The sequence below is a fragment of the Cololabis saira genome, chromosome 4, assembly GCF_033807715.1.
Source record: "Cololabis saira isolate AMF1-May2022 chromosome 4, fColSai1.1, whole genome shotgun sequence".
Classification (NCBI taxonomy): domain Eukaryota; kingdom Metazoa; phylum Chordata; class Actinopteri; order Beloniformes; family Belonidae; genus Cololabis; species Cololabis saira.
The window spans coordinates 6,769,692-6,781,816 of record NC_084590.1 but is presented as its reverse complement, the minus strand read 5'-3'; the positions used below and the strand labels follow the sequence as shown (position 1 = coordinate 6,781,816).

The 12,125-nt window shown below is 43.2% G+C and overlaps 1 protein-coding gene across 1 annotated transcript; it reads left to right on the top strand.

The window, feature by feature from the left end:
• The first annotated feature begins 1,631 nt into the window (after positions 1-1,631).
• Positions 1,632-11,517, top strand: il4i1 (interleukin 4 induced 1). Its single transcript, XM_061720175.1, has 8 exons — positions 1,632-1,736; positions 1,912-2,020; positions 4,380-4,594; positions 4,694-4,806; positions 6,307-6,508; positions 6,993-7,061; positions 7,135-7,271; positions 9,286-11,517. Exons 1-8 carry the CDS (start codon positions 1,692-1,694, stop codon positions 10,052-10,054), a joined length of 1,659 nt encoding a protein of 552 aa, XP_061576159.1. The 5' UTR covers positions 1,632-1,691; the 3' UTR covers positions 10,055-11,517.
• The last annotated feature ends 608 nt before the right edge of the window (positions 11,518-12,125 follow it).

Below are 12,125 nucleotides of genomic sequence, written 5' to 3'. Positions count from 1 at the left end.
CTTACAGCTTAAGATTAAGATTCCCAGAATATTTTAATTTTTTGAGATAGGATATTTGAGTTTTCTTAAGCTGTAAGCCATGATCAGCAATATTAAAATAATAAAAGGCTTGCAATATTTCAGTTGATTTGTAATGAATCCAGAATGTATGACATTTTTACATTACAGAAAATAAAGGACTTTATCACAATATTCTAATTTTCTGAGACAGTCCTGTATGTATAGGTAAGGGTGTGAGTATAATTATAATATAGTTATTATAAATACGTGTTAATAAATGATTAGTGAATGGGGGTAGGATTAAATAAGTTTACACTTCTTCCTACTCCTTTTTGCACATGTAATTAAGATATTAAATGTTAAAGTATGAAATTCTTTGTTTTGTTGTTTTTTTTGCTTTCTTTTGTTTTCTTATCTTCTCTTTAATTGTTGTCTTTTACATGCACAAAATCAGTTTTATTTCTAAGGCACTTTAGTGTTTTGGTTTTGTCTTCTTTACATGTTTGGGAAATGGAAAGAAAGAGTGTTCCAGCTCCACTCAGGAAGGTGAAACTTATGTCTGCATCCTCTTTTGCTTTCATTTTCCAGACATGATAAAGGCAGCTCTGGTCTCTAGACCTGAGACGCCCCGGCAGGGCCACATCACCACGGATACTCTCACACGTAAGTGAAATGGCTCTCACTTTAATCCCAGTGTCATTTTCTGTCTTTGTGCACTGAAAAAAATAAATCTAAGCGCATGTAAATATAACATATTTAAATCTGTGATATTAACAATTAAAAATGAAGTTTGTTGCTTTACATGAATGCATCTAGTTTTGAACTTAATCTGCATTTGTTCAAAAAACAAGACATTGCGCATTTTTTCCTTAACAAGCAGTGTTTATGTGAATCCCAGGCAATCTTTTCATTTACACACAAACAACAAGCAATGATCTTGTTGTATTTACCTTTCCTTTAACAATTTTAATCTATTGGGCAGATTGACCAACGTTTAGATGAAACATGCTTTATTTGTTTAAGTAGAACACCACAGTCAAAAATATCTTGCTTGATAAACTTAAAAATGAAGGCAACTTTTTTGCATGAGATTTTTATGTAGATCAAGAAAGACTAGTCTTTGTATAAACTACTTAATTTTTAGTATGTACAAAATTCATTTGCAAGTAAAGTCAACTTAATTTTGATAAATGAAGTCAACTTAACACAATTAAGTTGACTTCATTAGTATTATTTACATACAAAAAATTAAGTAGTTTATACAAAGACTAGTCTTTCTTGATCTACATAATAATCTCATGCAAAAAGTTGCCTTATTTTTTTTAAGTAGATCAAGCACAATATTTGTAACAGTGTGTGTGGGTTCCTGTGGAAGAATGCTGCGTTTCTGGGTTTGATCCGCTCATTCCTGGATCCCTCTGAATGACTCGTCTCAGGTCAGATCCATGAATGAGTGAAGATGGAGGAAATGAGCGAAGCTGGTGACTAGTATAACCTCGCTAATCTGATTTGTTCAGTGTGGGTGACTCTGGAGCCGCTGTGGGAAAATATTTCTGGAGCCACCCAGTCCATCATTAGGACGGGCTCGTGCGCAACGCCGCACAGACCCCGTCTGCAGGTTTTCCCGTGGCTCTTTCATGCGTCGGGTCACAACGTTGGCAGTGTAGCTGCGGCAGGAACTCTCCTCAGTCATGCATCGCTCTACCACAACTTATAACACCTTTACTTTGACAGAGGTCAGCTCGCTGGAACCCTGGACTCTACTCATCCCCGAGACTTTATTATCTGTCATAATTACCGTGATCTGTGTTTTTGTGTCTGTAGTTTTAGAAAAATTCACGACCACAGTTACTTCTGAGGAAGACAAAACTTTTTCTTCCCTCAACATGATGATGTGCTGCTGTTTTCCAGGTTTCCTCCGCCTCTCCTAGTCTTGGCAGCAGCAGCAACAGAGCAAACAAGTCCAAACTCTGGGCTTCTCTCCTCAACATGATGCCTCACGTGCCACTCTGCAAAGTTGGTGAGTTTCATTTGATCTTGTACACCAATAAGTTAAAAGTCTGATGTGTTGATTTTTCCAAGTTTTGCCACCAGATGTACATCTTGTTCAGATAGACGTGGTGTTCTGGGGGTGTTTCACTGTGGTTTTACAGCATAAAAACTCAGAGAATCTAAACTTCTGAGGGGCCTTTGATTGACCACGGTTGCCAAATTAAATAATTCAGAATGAACTTTTAATTTTCCTTCCAGTTTACATGGAAATAGTAATTCCGAATTGAGGTTTACATGGAAAACACGTTTGATCGGCTTTCTCCAATTCCTCTTAAGGTCTGGGGGTTGGGAAGGTTCTGATTGGATAGGGGGGTGGACGTCTTTACGTATTTACGTCTAATGGAAGAAAACAAACTTACTCGATTAGCAACAACATGGAGGACCATATTATTAGCATCCTTTTTGGATTTGTTTTGATTTTATTTTTGAAGCAGCAGCACGACAACAACTTTGAAAAGCTCACAATTTTGTGAGCTGTTTCCATCTGTTCTTTTAATTATTTCCAGGTCCTCCAAGCTATTTATTAAAAAAATGGTCTCTGCTCTTGACCAGCGTTTACTGCTGCCATCTTGAAACTTTGTTTGGAAAACCAGCCCAGTGGAATATAAGGGTCATGGAGACAGACGGGCGAGGGAACGAGCAGAAAGAAAGACCGGAATTAATTTAAAGAGGAATGAGTGGATACATGGTCGCAGAATTATTCTATTCAGATTTAAAATCAGAATAAACCAGCCATTTACTTCGGAATTAAGTTTAATTCGGAATGGCCATTTTCATTCGGAATTAGGTGTTTACATGGTAATTTTTAATCATTAAATCGTATTTAATTTTAATTCTGAATTAAAGAGGAATTAAACTTCGCATGTAAACGCACTGATTGACCTTTTAAACATGACTCACTGGTGTTTTCCTCTTCTGGTTTCCATCATCACAACTGCATTATCTCTTGCGATTTGATACTGGAAATGACAATAATTAAGCACTCGTTCCCTTCGCGCCACTGGACTGATGTGCTACATTTAGTCAATTTATTCCAATGAGAACCACAGTCATTTCTGACGTTGTGAAACTCATCCTCCCGGTATTTGATGGAGCATAACTTACCGTGTGTGTGATTAAAAGCTGAATTTGTGGGGTGGATTTCAGATTTCGTAGCGTCAACCCGTGGGAGGTGGGGGATTCTCCATATTTGACATAGCGCATGGAAATGAAGCGTTAACTCCTGGGTCTGAAGTGTTTAAGGTCCTGTTTGGTAGAAATAGTTTGATGATCAGCTTTGGGGACTCTGCGTCTGTGTGGAGTCCCCCAAGGTTCAGTTCTTGGGCCAGTGCTTTTCTCCCTTAATTTACTCCAGCTGGAGTCCTTCTTAAAGAGCTCATATTCAGCTCTTCCTGACTTGAAATCTCTCTTAAACTGTCTCTTCTGGCTGTCTAGCAGTAAATAAAAGTTTTGAAAGCAGAATCCTACAGAATTTTTTAAAACTATTTGCTGCCCACGCAAGCAGAATGTATATCATCAGATGGGTCCTCTTAGACCAACCCGGCATCTGTCCTAACCTGAGGTCAGCCCTGACGGCATGAGAGGAGCTTTAGGTCAAAAAAAGACAGCCTTCAACTGTCCCTGTCACCATGGCAACATGACTGGCAGTCTGACTGGTAACAGCAGAGTGAGTGGGGAGCAGTGGGAGGTCTTTTTATGGAAGTCACGAAGCAGTAATTAAGTGTTTGGGCTTTTATTTGGCAGCTCTGTGCTACTTCTGAGTAGATTTATTTCTTATTTTATTTCCACTCAGATTTTGGATCTTTTTTTATGCAGATGATTGAAGAGCTGCTCGCTCCTCAAAAGAGTAGTTCTGTGAAATTGCTATTGGATGGTGTTTCAGACGAACCCTGGGAGCATTTGAGCTGCTGAAGACCACAAGGCTGTAATTATGCATTATAGACGCTCTTATACCTCTTACATGCTTGTCCAAAATGTACTCCGAACAAGTTGGAGGTAGATAATTCTCATTTCACCTAAACTTGGTCCAAACTCTGTACTGTGTCTGCTAGGCAGGACCACGGTTTCCCTCCACCTCCCTCTACCTGTCCATCTGAGGACAGATTTCAAGGGTACCATGAACGTCATGCTCCAGTCTGCCTGTCCTTAGACCCAGTCTTGACTCAGGTTGAGAATTATGAGCCTTGGTTGATACAGTTACTTTAAACGTGCTGTATAAATAAAGACGGATTGGATTGGGACACCCTTCAGTCTGTAAACGTCATAAGGAACTTGGCGGTTGCCCGTTTGAGTGAATCTCTTGAGTTTGGTGTTTCTGGCTCTATCAGCTCCTCTGGTTCTGCTGGGAGTGGTGGTTTTTGCTGTGAGTGGGATCATTGGAGACCCCCTGTACGAATGCCTCCAAGACACCGACTACAGCGACCTCCTGGACATCGTGCTGAAAGGTCTCCCTGCTGCGAAGGTGCCTCGACATGTGGCCGTCATCGGTGGCGGCATGGCTGGACTGACTGCTGCAAAGGTTTTAGAGGACGCCGGACACAAGGTGAGTCGCAGTCAAGAAGTGACATCTGAAACCGCTCTGACAGTAATGCTGAACAATATGTGAATGACACTGGACACTGTGATGTTTTGGCTGTGGAAGGTGACCATAATAGAAGCCAGTAACCGCATTGGAGGACGGGTGGAGACCTTCAGGAACAAGAGGGAAGGCTGGTTCGCAGAAGTGGGGGCCATGAGGATCCCAAGTTTCCATAAGTGAGTCCAGGAATGACATGTGTGAAGAATGTGATGCTTCACTGTTGACAATAAGACGATTCAAACATCCTGGTCTAACGTCACCAGTTGCTCTGACCTCACGTCCCTTTACCTTTTCTACTTGAGCCTCATGAACCAAGAAGAACTCAACATGTATAAAGTCCATCATCTAAATGTTCATCTCCATAGATACTGGAGACCCCAAACATATTCCATGTGTCACTGGACCCGAGTAAAGTTTAATTAGCCAATGGATAATTTTATGATTTACATTTTCTGTTCCCACTTCAAAATAATTTCCGATGAAACATGAACCATACATTAAAATAGTATAGTCTTTGACTATGACTGCATCCCAGAGAGTGTGTGAGTCCACAGACCTGGGACCTCATGTACCTCGCTCCTGATCCTGCCATCAGCAGGTTCCTCTAATGGAGCCAAGGCTGCCCTTGGGATTTTCGGGTTCCATCATTGAGCTCCTACCTTTATATGTTCATATGTACGTTTATTTGGGACTGTTGTGTCCTTCACGTGTGGTCGTGAACTCATTGTTGACGTCACGTTTCCTCATATTCTGCACTTCACTGCATCACCAGTGAGTGTCGCCAACGGACAAAACCTCAGAAAGGTGCATACACCAGACATGATTTCTGCGTGAAAGACCTCAACTTTCCACATTCAAATCACTTTTCGAACATCCGACCGTGAGCGTAGAAAGTTACGTACGCACGTTTTTTGTGCGCCGCACGTTTTGTACATGAGGCCTTTGGTCTAATCTCGGCTACATTTGATGCCTTTGGCTCGGTTCTGGTGGCCAAACGTGACCCAAAGATCAGGAGCTGGGCCTCACATGTCTGGTAGCCAGCTGTGACCCAACGGACGTAAGTCAGGTGCTGCGAGGGAAGGCGTGGGCCAAAAGCCCAAAGAAGATGGAGAAGTGGGTGGTGTGGCAGACATCCGGCAGCCAAACTCACCCTGAGTCGTTCAAGGTCCAGTCAGGACCAAAGAAATGGGCACCATGATTTAGACAAGACCATCCAAACTCTCCATCTGGCCGTTGCCAAACAGGTTTTTACCCCTCAGAGGGAGTCAAACAAAAGGTTTGACTAGGTAGAAAAAATCTAACAGTTGTGACAGTTATGGTAGAAGACAGATCTGGTACAAGACCAATGTGGTAAAAAGATGTGGTACAAGACAGATGTGGTAGAAAGATGTGGTACAAGACCAATGTTGTAGAAAGATGTGGTACAAGACCAATGTGGTAGAAAGATGTGGTACAAGACAGATGTGGTAACTTGATGCGGTCGTTGTGGTCATACTTATACCTGGTGTTGCACTTCAGAGTATCACCAGCATAGCATTTGACGTGGTTGTGCTGCCTAGGGGCTAAAAAAGCCTCAAGAACCCGCTGTAACTTTCAATGATCCAAACACATCAGCCATGAGTGAAGAGAAGCATGTCAAGCCTCAGTGGCACCTAAAACCAATGTTTGCTTCACAGGATTCTGCTCTCCTTCATCTCCAAGTTCCAAATTCAGCTGAACAACTTCATCCAGGATGACATCAACACATACTATCTGGTTAACGGCGCTCTGCACAGAACCTACGCTGTAGAAAACAACCCCGGAGTTCTCAACTACAGCTTAAATGAGCGGGAGAGGGGGAGGTCAGCGGCGGAACTCTTCAGCGACGCCCTCTGGAAGGTCTGTATGAATGGTCCCTCAAGACTGGTCTTACATGCATATGGATCCTGTGTTTTTAATTTAAAATAAAAAACATCATCTGACCATGGTGGGTCTCAATAACAAACAATAAGGTGCTGCAATTGTGCTGTCTTGGGGTAAACCTCCTCTTGACTGCTTGTCAATAATCTTTCTCACTGTAGAATGATGAACTCTTTCCTGACCAATGTGTGGCAACAATTGCTTCTGTAAGACCATTGCTGATGTATTTTCCTCTTGGTATTGTGTTAAACCACACATGATTGTTCCAGACCAGCAACTTGCCAAACATCTGCTTCTCTAGAGGTCTGCATGAAGGACCGATGATTAGCGGCGCCTGGCTAAAACATACCCTCTCAGATCTTATGGCTGCCGTAAGGGCGTACTTTGTATTGCCCACATGAGTGGTTTTCTTTTCGTCTTCATTTTAGTTTTGTGTCTGTTCAGTGTTGTAATCTGTTCTCAGGTGAGGGAAGATCTGAAGGCGATTGGCTGCAGCGCCATGCTGCATAAATACGACGCCTACACAGTTAAGGTAAGTTTGGAAAATGACTGAAGGACCCCGGTTTGAACATATATCTCCATGAATCCCATTCTCCACCTGACAGGAATATCTGGTGAAGGAGGGCAACCTGAGTCGTGGTGCTCTGAGGATGATCGGTGACATCCTGAACGAGAACAGCCTGTTCTACATGTCGCTGATCGAGATGCTGTATGTGCAGTCGGACATCAGCGACGACGTAGAGTAAGACTTTCTTCATCTTCTTTGTGAAAGCAGTTGGTCAGAGACCAAGCAGAGACGGTTTAATTGTGATTCACCAGCAAAACAACAGGGGCTTATGGGAAAGGCGCAGGTGGCAGGTGGGCTGGAACGACTACAAATGTGATGCTGAAAGCAGCAGAAACGGATATAGCAGATACAAGACTGGCAGTATCACAACTCACAAGGGCCAGCAAGTTGTGTCTACGTGACAACCACCAAGCAACTCACTCTCTGCATGACTGTCGGATAAGCCTGCATCCCTGGTGTCTCTGGTGTCCCTGGTGTCTCTGGTGTCCCTGGTTTCCCTGGTGTCTCTGGTGTGTCTGGTGTCCCTGGTTTCCCTGGTGTCTCTAGTGTCCCTGGTGTCTCTGGTGTCCCTGGTTTCCCTGGTTTCCCTGGTGTCTCTGGTGTCCCTGGTGTCTCTGTTGTCCCTGGTGTCTCTGGTGTCTCTGGTGTCCCTGGTGTCTCTGGTGTCTCTGGTGTCCCTGGTTTCCCTGGTGTCTCTGGTGTCCCTGGTTTCCCTGGTGTCTCTGGTGTCCCTGGTGTCTCTGTTGTCCCTGGTGTCTCTGGTGTCTCTGGTGTCCCTGGTTTCGTCTGAGCCCCTCGTAGACTTCCCATTCCTTGTCTCTTACCATGAGTGATCCATTTCAAGCCGAAACTCACTCAGTAGCCCAGCTGCCCACTTTTCTAGCCCACCTGAACAAAGGCTCCAGCTCATTTATTAAGTTGCAGTAATTCATTATTTTGACCACTGGGTGGCAGCAGAGCAAAGCTGGAGACGCTGCAGAAGCATGTTGACCACCCAGGGAACGTCTGAAGGATCGAAGTTCAATGTTTACTGCTCCACCAATCTCCCTTTGCCCCCACTAACTATCTAAAAGACCAGCAGCAGCCGTGTGTGACAGATATAAACTGCTTGTCACGTTATAAACAGCTAAACCAGGGGCCGGATTCACAAAACATTCTTAAGAAAAAAATCTTCTTAAGTGTCATTTTTTTCAGTCTTAAGAAGAAAAAAGAGAAGAAGTCATATTCTCCAAAAAAGTACTAAGTATTTTCTCAACTTTCTTCTTAAGTTACTTCTTAAGAAAAAAACTTAAGAATAAATAGTATTCTTGAAATAAAAGTTCTCAAATTTATTCTTGACTTTTTTCTTAACTTTAAGACAACCTTGACCTGTCTTAAAATTTCTTCTGTGAAAAGGTAAGACTCTAATATCACCTTTTTCAACACATTTTAGACAAGTTTAGACTAGTAGGTCATAGTTTGGGGATATACTTTGTAATTAATTACACAAAGAGCCTGTTCACTGTTTGTTAGCATGTTAGTTAGCGTGGTAGTTTGTAGCACAGCAAGTGCTACGGGGCCCGACCGACAGGATAGAGAGGACACGGAGTTTTCGTGCAGAACCCTTTTATTGTCACCAACCACTCTCACACGTGCCCAAGCACCTTCTCCGCAGCCCCCTTGCTGCTGTCCAGCCCTGCCTTATCAAGGTTGGCAGGGTGGAGAGGTTGATGGGCCACACCTGTGACCCATCACCTGAGTGGCTGCAGCTCCTCCATCCTGCCACATAGTTCATTATTATTAATTTTCCCCAATAGTATTTTTTTTCACACATTAATCTCATCCACCATAACCTCAAGCTCCTGCCTTGAAAAGTTCCTGCATCTCTTTTTCTCCTTCTCCATGTTTAGTGAGTGACTGACGGTTAAGACCCAAACTACCTGTATAAATGTTGTTTGTTGGCGCGTGCAATGCAATGACATATTTTAAGAAGTTCTTAAGTAGGACAAATAAGAAATTCGTAAGAAATGACAGTTCTTAAGACGGTTCTTAAGAAAATATTGAGGAATTTCACTTAAGAACTTTCTTACGAACTTCTTAATTTTAGATCTTAAGACATTTCTTAAGATCGTTCTTAAGAACATATTGGTGAATCCGGCCCCTGGTATTTAAAACGTGGTTGTGATTGAATGATCTGTGTGTTTTCCAGGTATTTTGAAGTGACGGACGGCTTCGACCACCTCCCCACGGCCTTCTACCAGCTGTTAAACGCCACCATCCTCCTCAACTCCAGGGTCAATCTGATAAACCACACAGGTGGAGGGAATGTGACAATAAGCTACCAGGACGGGCGTAACCCAGGCTCTCTGAACAACCTAACCGTGGACTATGCCCTGGTTACTGCCACAGCCAAGGCCACCCTCTTCATCGACTTCCAGCCACCTCTGTCTGGCGACAAGCTGGAGGCCCTACGATCCGTTCACTACGCCAGCTCCACCAAGGTGGTGCTCAGCTTCAAGGCGCGCTTCTGGGAGAAGGAATCCATCAGAGGAGGGAAAAGCATCACCGACCGGCCGTCTCGCTTCATCTATTACCCCAGCCACAGCTTCCCTGGTACAGCTGCAGGGGCGCTGCTCGCGTCCTACACCTGCTCAGATGACTCCACCCTCTTTCAGGGGATGAGCGACGAGGACGTCATGGCTGTGGTTCTGGAAGACTTGGGGAAAATTCATGGACAGGACATTAAGTCGCTGTACACAGGGGGGTTTGTGAAGAAGTGGGGCTTGGACCCGTTCAGTCTTGGAGCCTTCGCCCTCTTCACACCCTACCAGCAGGGGGACTACGCCCGAGAACTGTTCCAGAGCGAGGGACGGGTGCACTTTGCAGGGGAGCACACCGCCACACCTCATGGCTGGATTGAAACTGCCATGAAGTCGGGTCTCAGGGCAGCTAAGAACATTAACAGCAACACGGTGTAGCATTTGCAACAGGTTTCACTCACGAACACTGGTCCATCAGCACCAGAGCACTCTGATGGGACCAACACTTCCTTGTGCTATGGACTTTGGGTAAAAAAGAGGTCAAATGCGTATGGTAAAATTCTGGGAATGCTTCTGGGAATGCTCTATAATACCGAGGCAATCCCAGGTCAGCTAACAGATTTAATGTCTCCACTGTGACCTGGGTCCTGATCCTCATCCCCACCACTTCACCCTCCAAAGACCGCTGAAGATCATGGCCGTGTGAAACCAACAGGACCACATCATCTACAAAGAGACGTGATGTCTAGAGAACTTACCACCGAGGCCCTGATGGAGTCCATCTCCCCCCGGAGCCAAATCATGACCAACAATGACTGCGTTTCCATGCAGTCAATAACCCTTTTAAAACCCGAATATTGGCAATAACCCGAATTTGCACGGCCATGTAAAAACCAATAACCCCTTTGAATAACCAGAATTGGCTCATATTCGTGTTTTTAAAAACCCGAATATGAGCCCTGGGTTACTCCTTTTAAAACCCGAATATTCGGTCATATAAACACCAAACGGAATATCCCCATCAAACGGAACATGAATTGTTTTCTGCGCATGCTCTTTTCATAAGGAATCCTGGTCTTTTGAGTCCAGGAAGTTCTTATAAACACGGAAAAAACACAAGACCAGGAAGAGACTAATCACTTCATAAATGTAATGAAGGATATGAACATTTCTGCATTTGTAGACGGTAGAAAGTACCGGGATAGCCAGATTTACAAGAAAGTGAGAGAAAAGTTGAGCGAAGCAGCATTTGTTTTGAATTTGGATACAGGAAGAAGAAGCAGAATTGACGGGAATTGTGTCATCACGTTCTCCGTGCGTCGCTGGTTTGATCCAGATATCCCGAATGATTAATTACCATGTAAACGGAATATTCCAAATGTTTCAGTAACCGGAATATTAGCAATAACCCGAATTTTGACTGCATGTAAACGTAGTCATAGAGGACCAAGCTGGTGCTCCGTTCAGTCGTGGCACCAAATGCATGAACTGTGTTTTTGTATGAGCAGAAAACCGCATCGCAGAAGAAACACTGTCATGGTAACATCAGGTTTCTTAACTGGACGTGGTTGTTGTGCTGTAATATCCTGACTTCTTTCACCAGATGAATGTTTCTATAAAATAATACTAGAATAAAGCTTGTATGAACACTAATACAAAGCTATGAGCGGATACAGTTAGATAGCGACGGTTAAACGGTTAAATCAATTCAAAATACGTTATTGATCTCAAGGGGATTCAATCATGATCTTGACCAGTTGTGATTGATGATGAACAGAAATAGGCTAAATGACCCAATCAAACTCAAACCTTTGTTCTTCTGTAGTAAAAGAAAACTGACGTAAAAATTAATTAATTAAAACAACCTAGCATCACAGTGAGTAGCTAGTTAGCATCATGGTAGCTAATCTGTTCAACTGACAATTGAATGATCTTGTATTTTGCCTGATTTTCTGGATATGTATTGTATAAACCTATTTTTATCACACTGTCCTTGATTGATCCTTTGAATAACTTTTATTCTGAAGAGCGTCAGGTTTTGACACAACTAGTCTGGCTGAGAGGTCTTTGTTCAAGATGTGTCCACACAGCTGGGTTTAGGAGAAAAAAAACAACATAGACAGCAACGTACGGCCCTGGACTCCCCAACTTACCGGACTCCCCAACGTAACAGACTTCCCAACGTACTGCTCTTCTGATGCCGCTGCATCCTGACTCCGCTCTGTAGCGTCTTTTTCTTCTAAAGGCCACAGTACAGGTGTGTTTTTTCGAGAAAAGAACAATTATGGGCAGTTGTCGCTCTTTTTTCTTCTAGGCAAAAAGATTCTTATAAACCGACATGCCACCTTTGATTATATTTGAGAACTGTAATGAACAATTCATCAAAGGGTCCCATTCTTTAGATTAGATTAGATTAGATTCAACTCTATTGTCATTGCACATGTCAAAAGTACAGGGCAACAAGATTGAATTACAGTATACTGTGTACAGGGGTGATTGCAGTATTTAC

Coding starts and splice junctions, on each gene's coding strand:
- il4i1 (XM_061720175.1), top strand. CDS start 1,692: ATGCATCGCTCTACCACAACTTATAACACCTTTACTTTGACAGAG. Junction 1,737..1,911: donor ACACCTTTACTTTGACAGAG/GTCAGCTCGCTG, acceptor GCTGTTTTCCAG/GTTTCCTCCGCCTCTCCTAG. Junction 4,807..6,306: donor AGGATCCCAAGTTTCCATAA/GTGAGTCCAGGA, acceptor TTTGCTTCACAG/GATTCTGCTCTCCTTCATCT.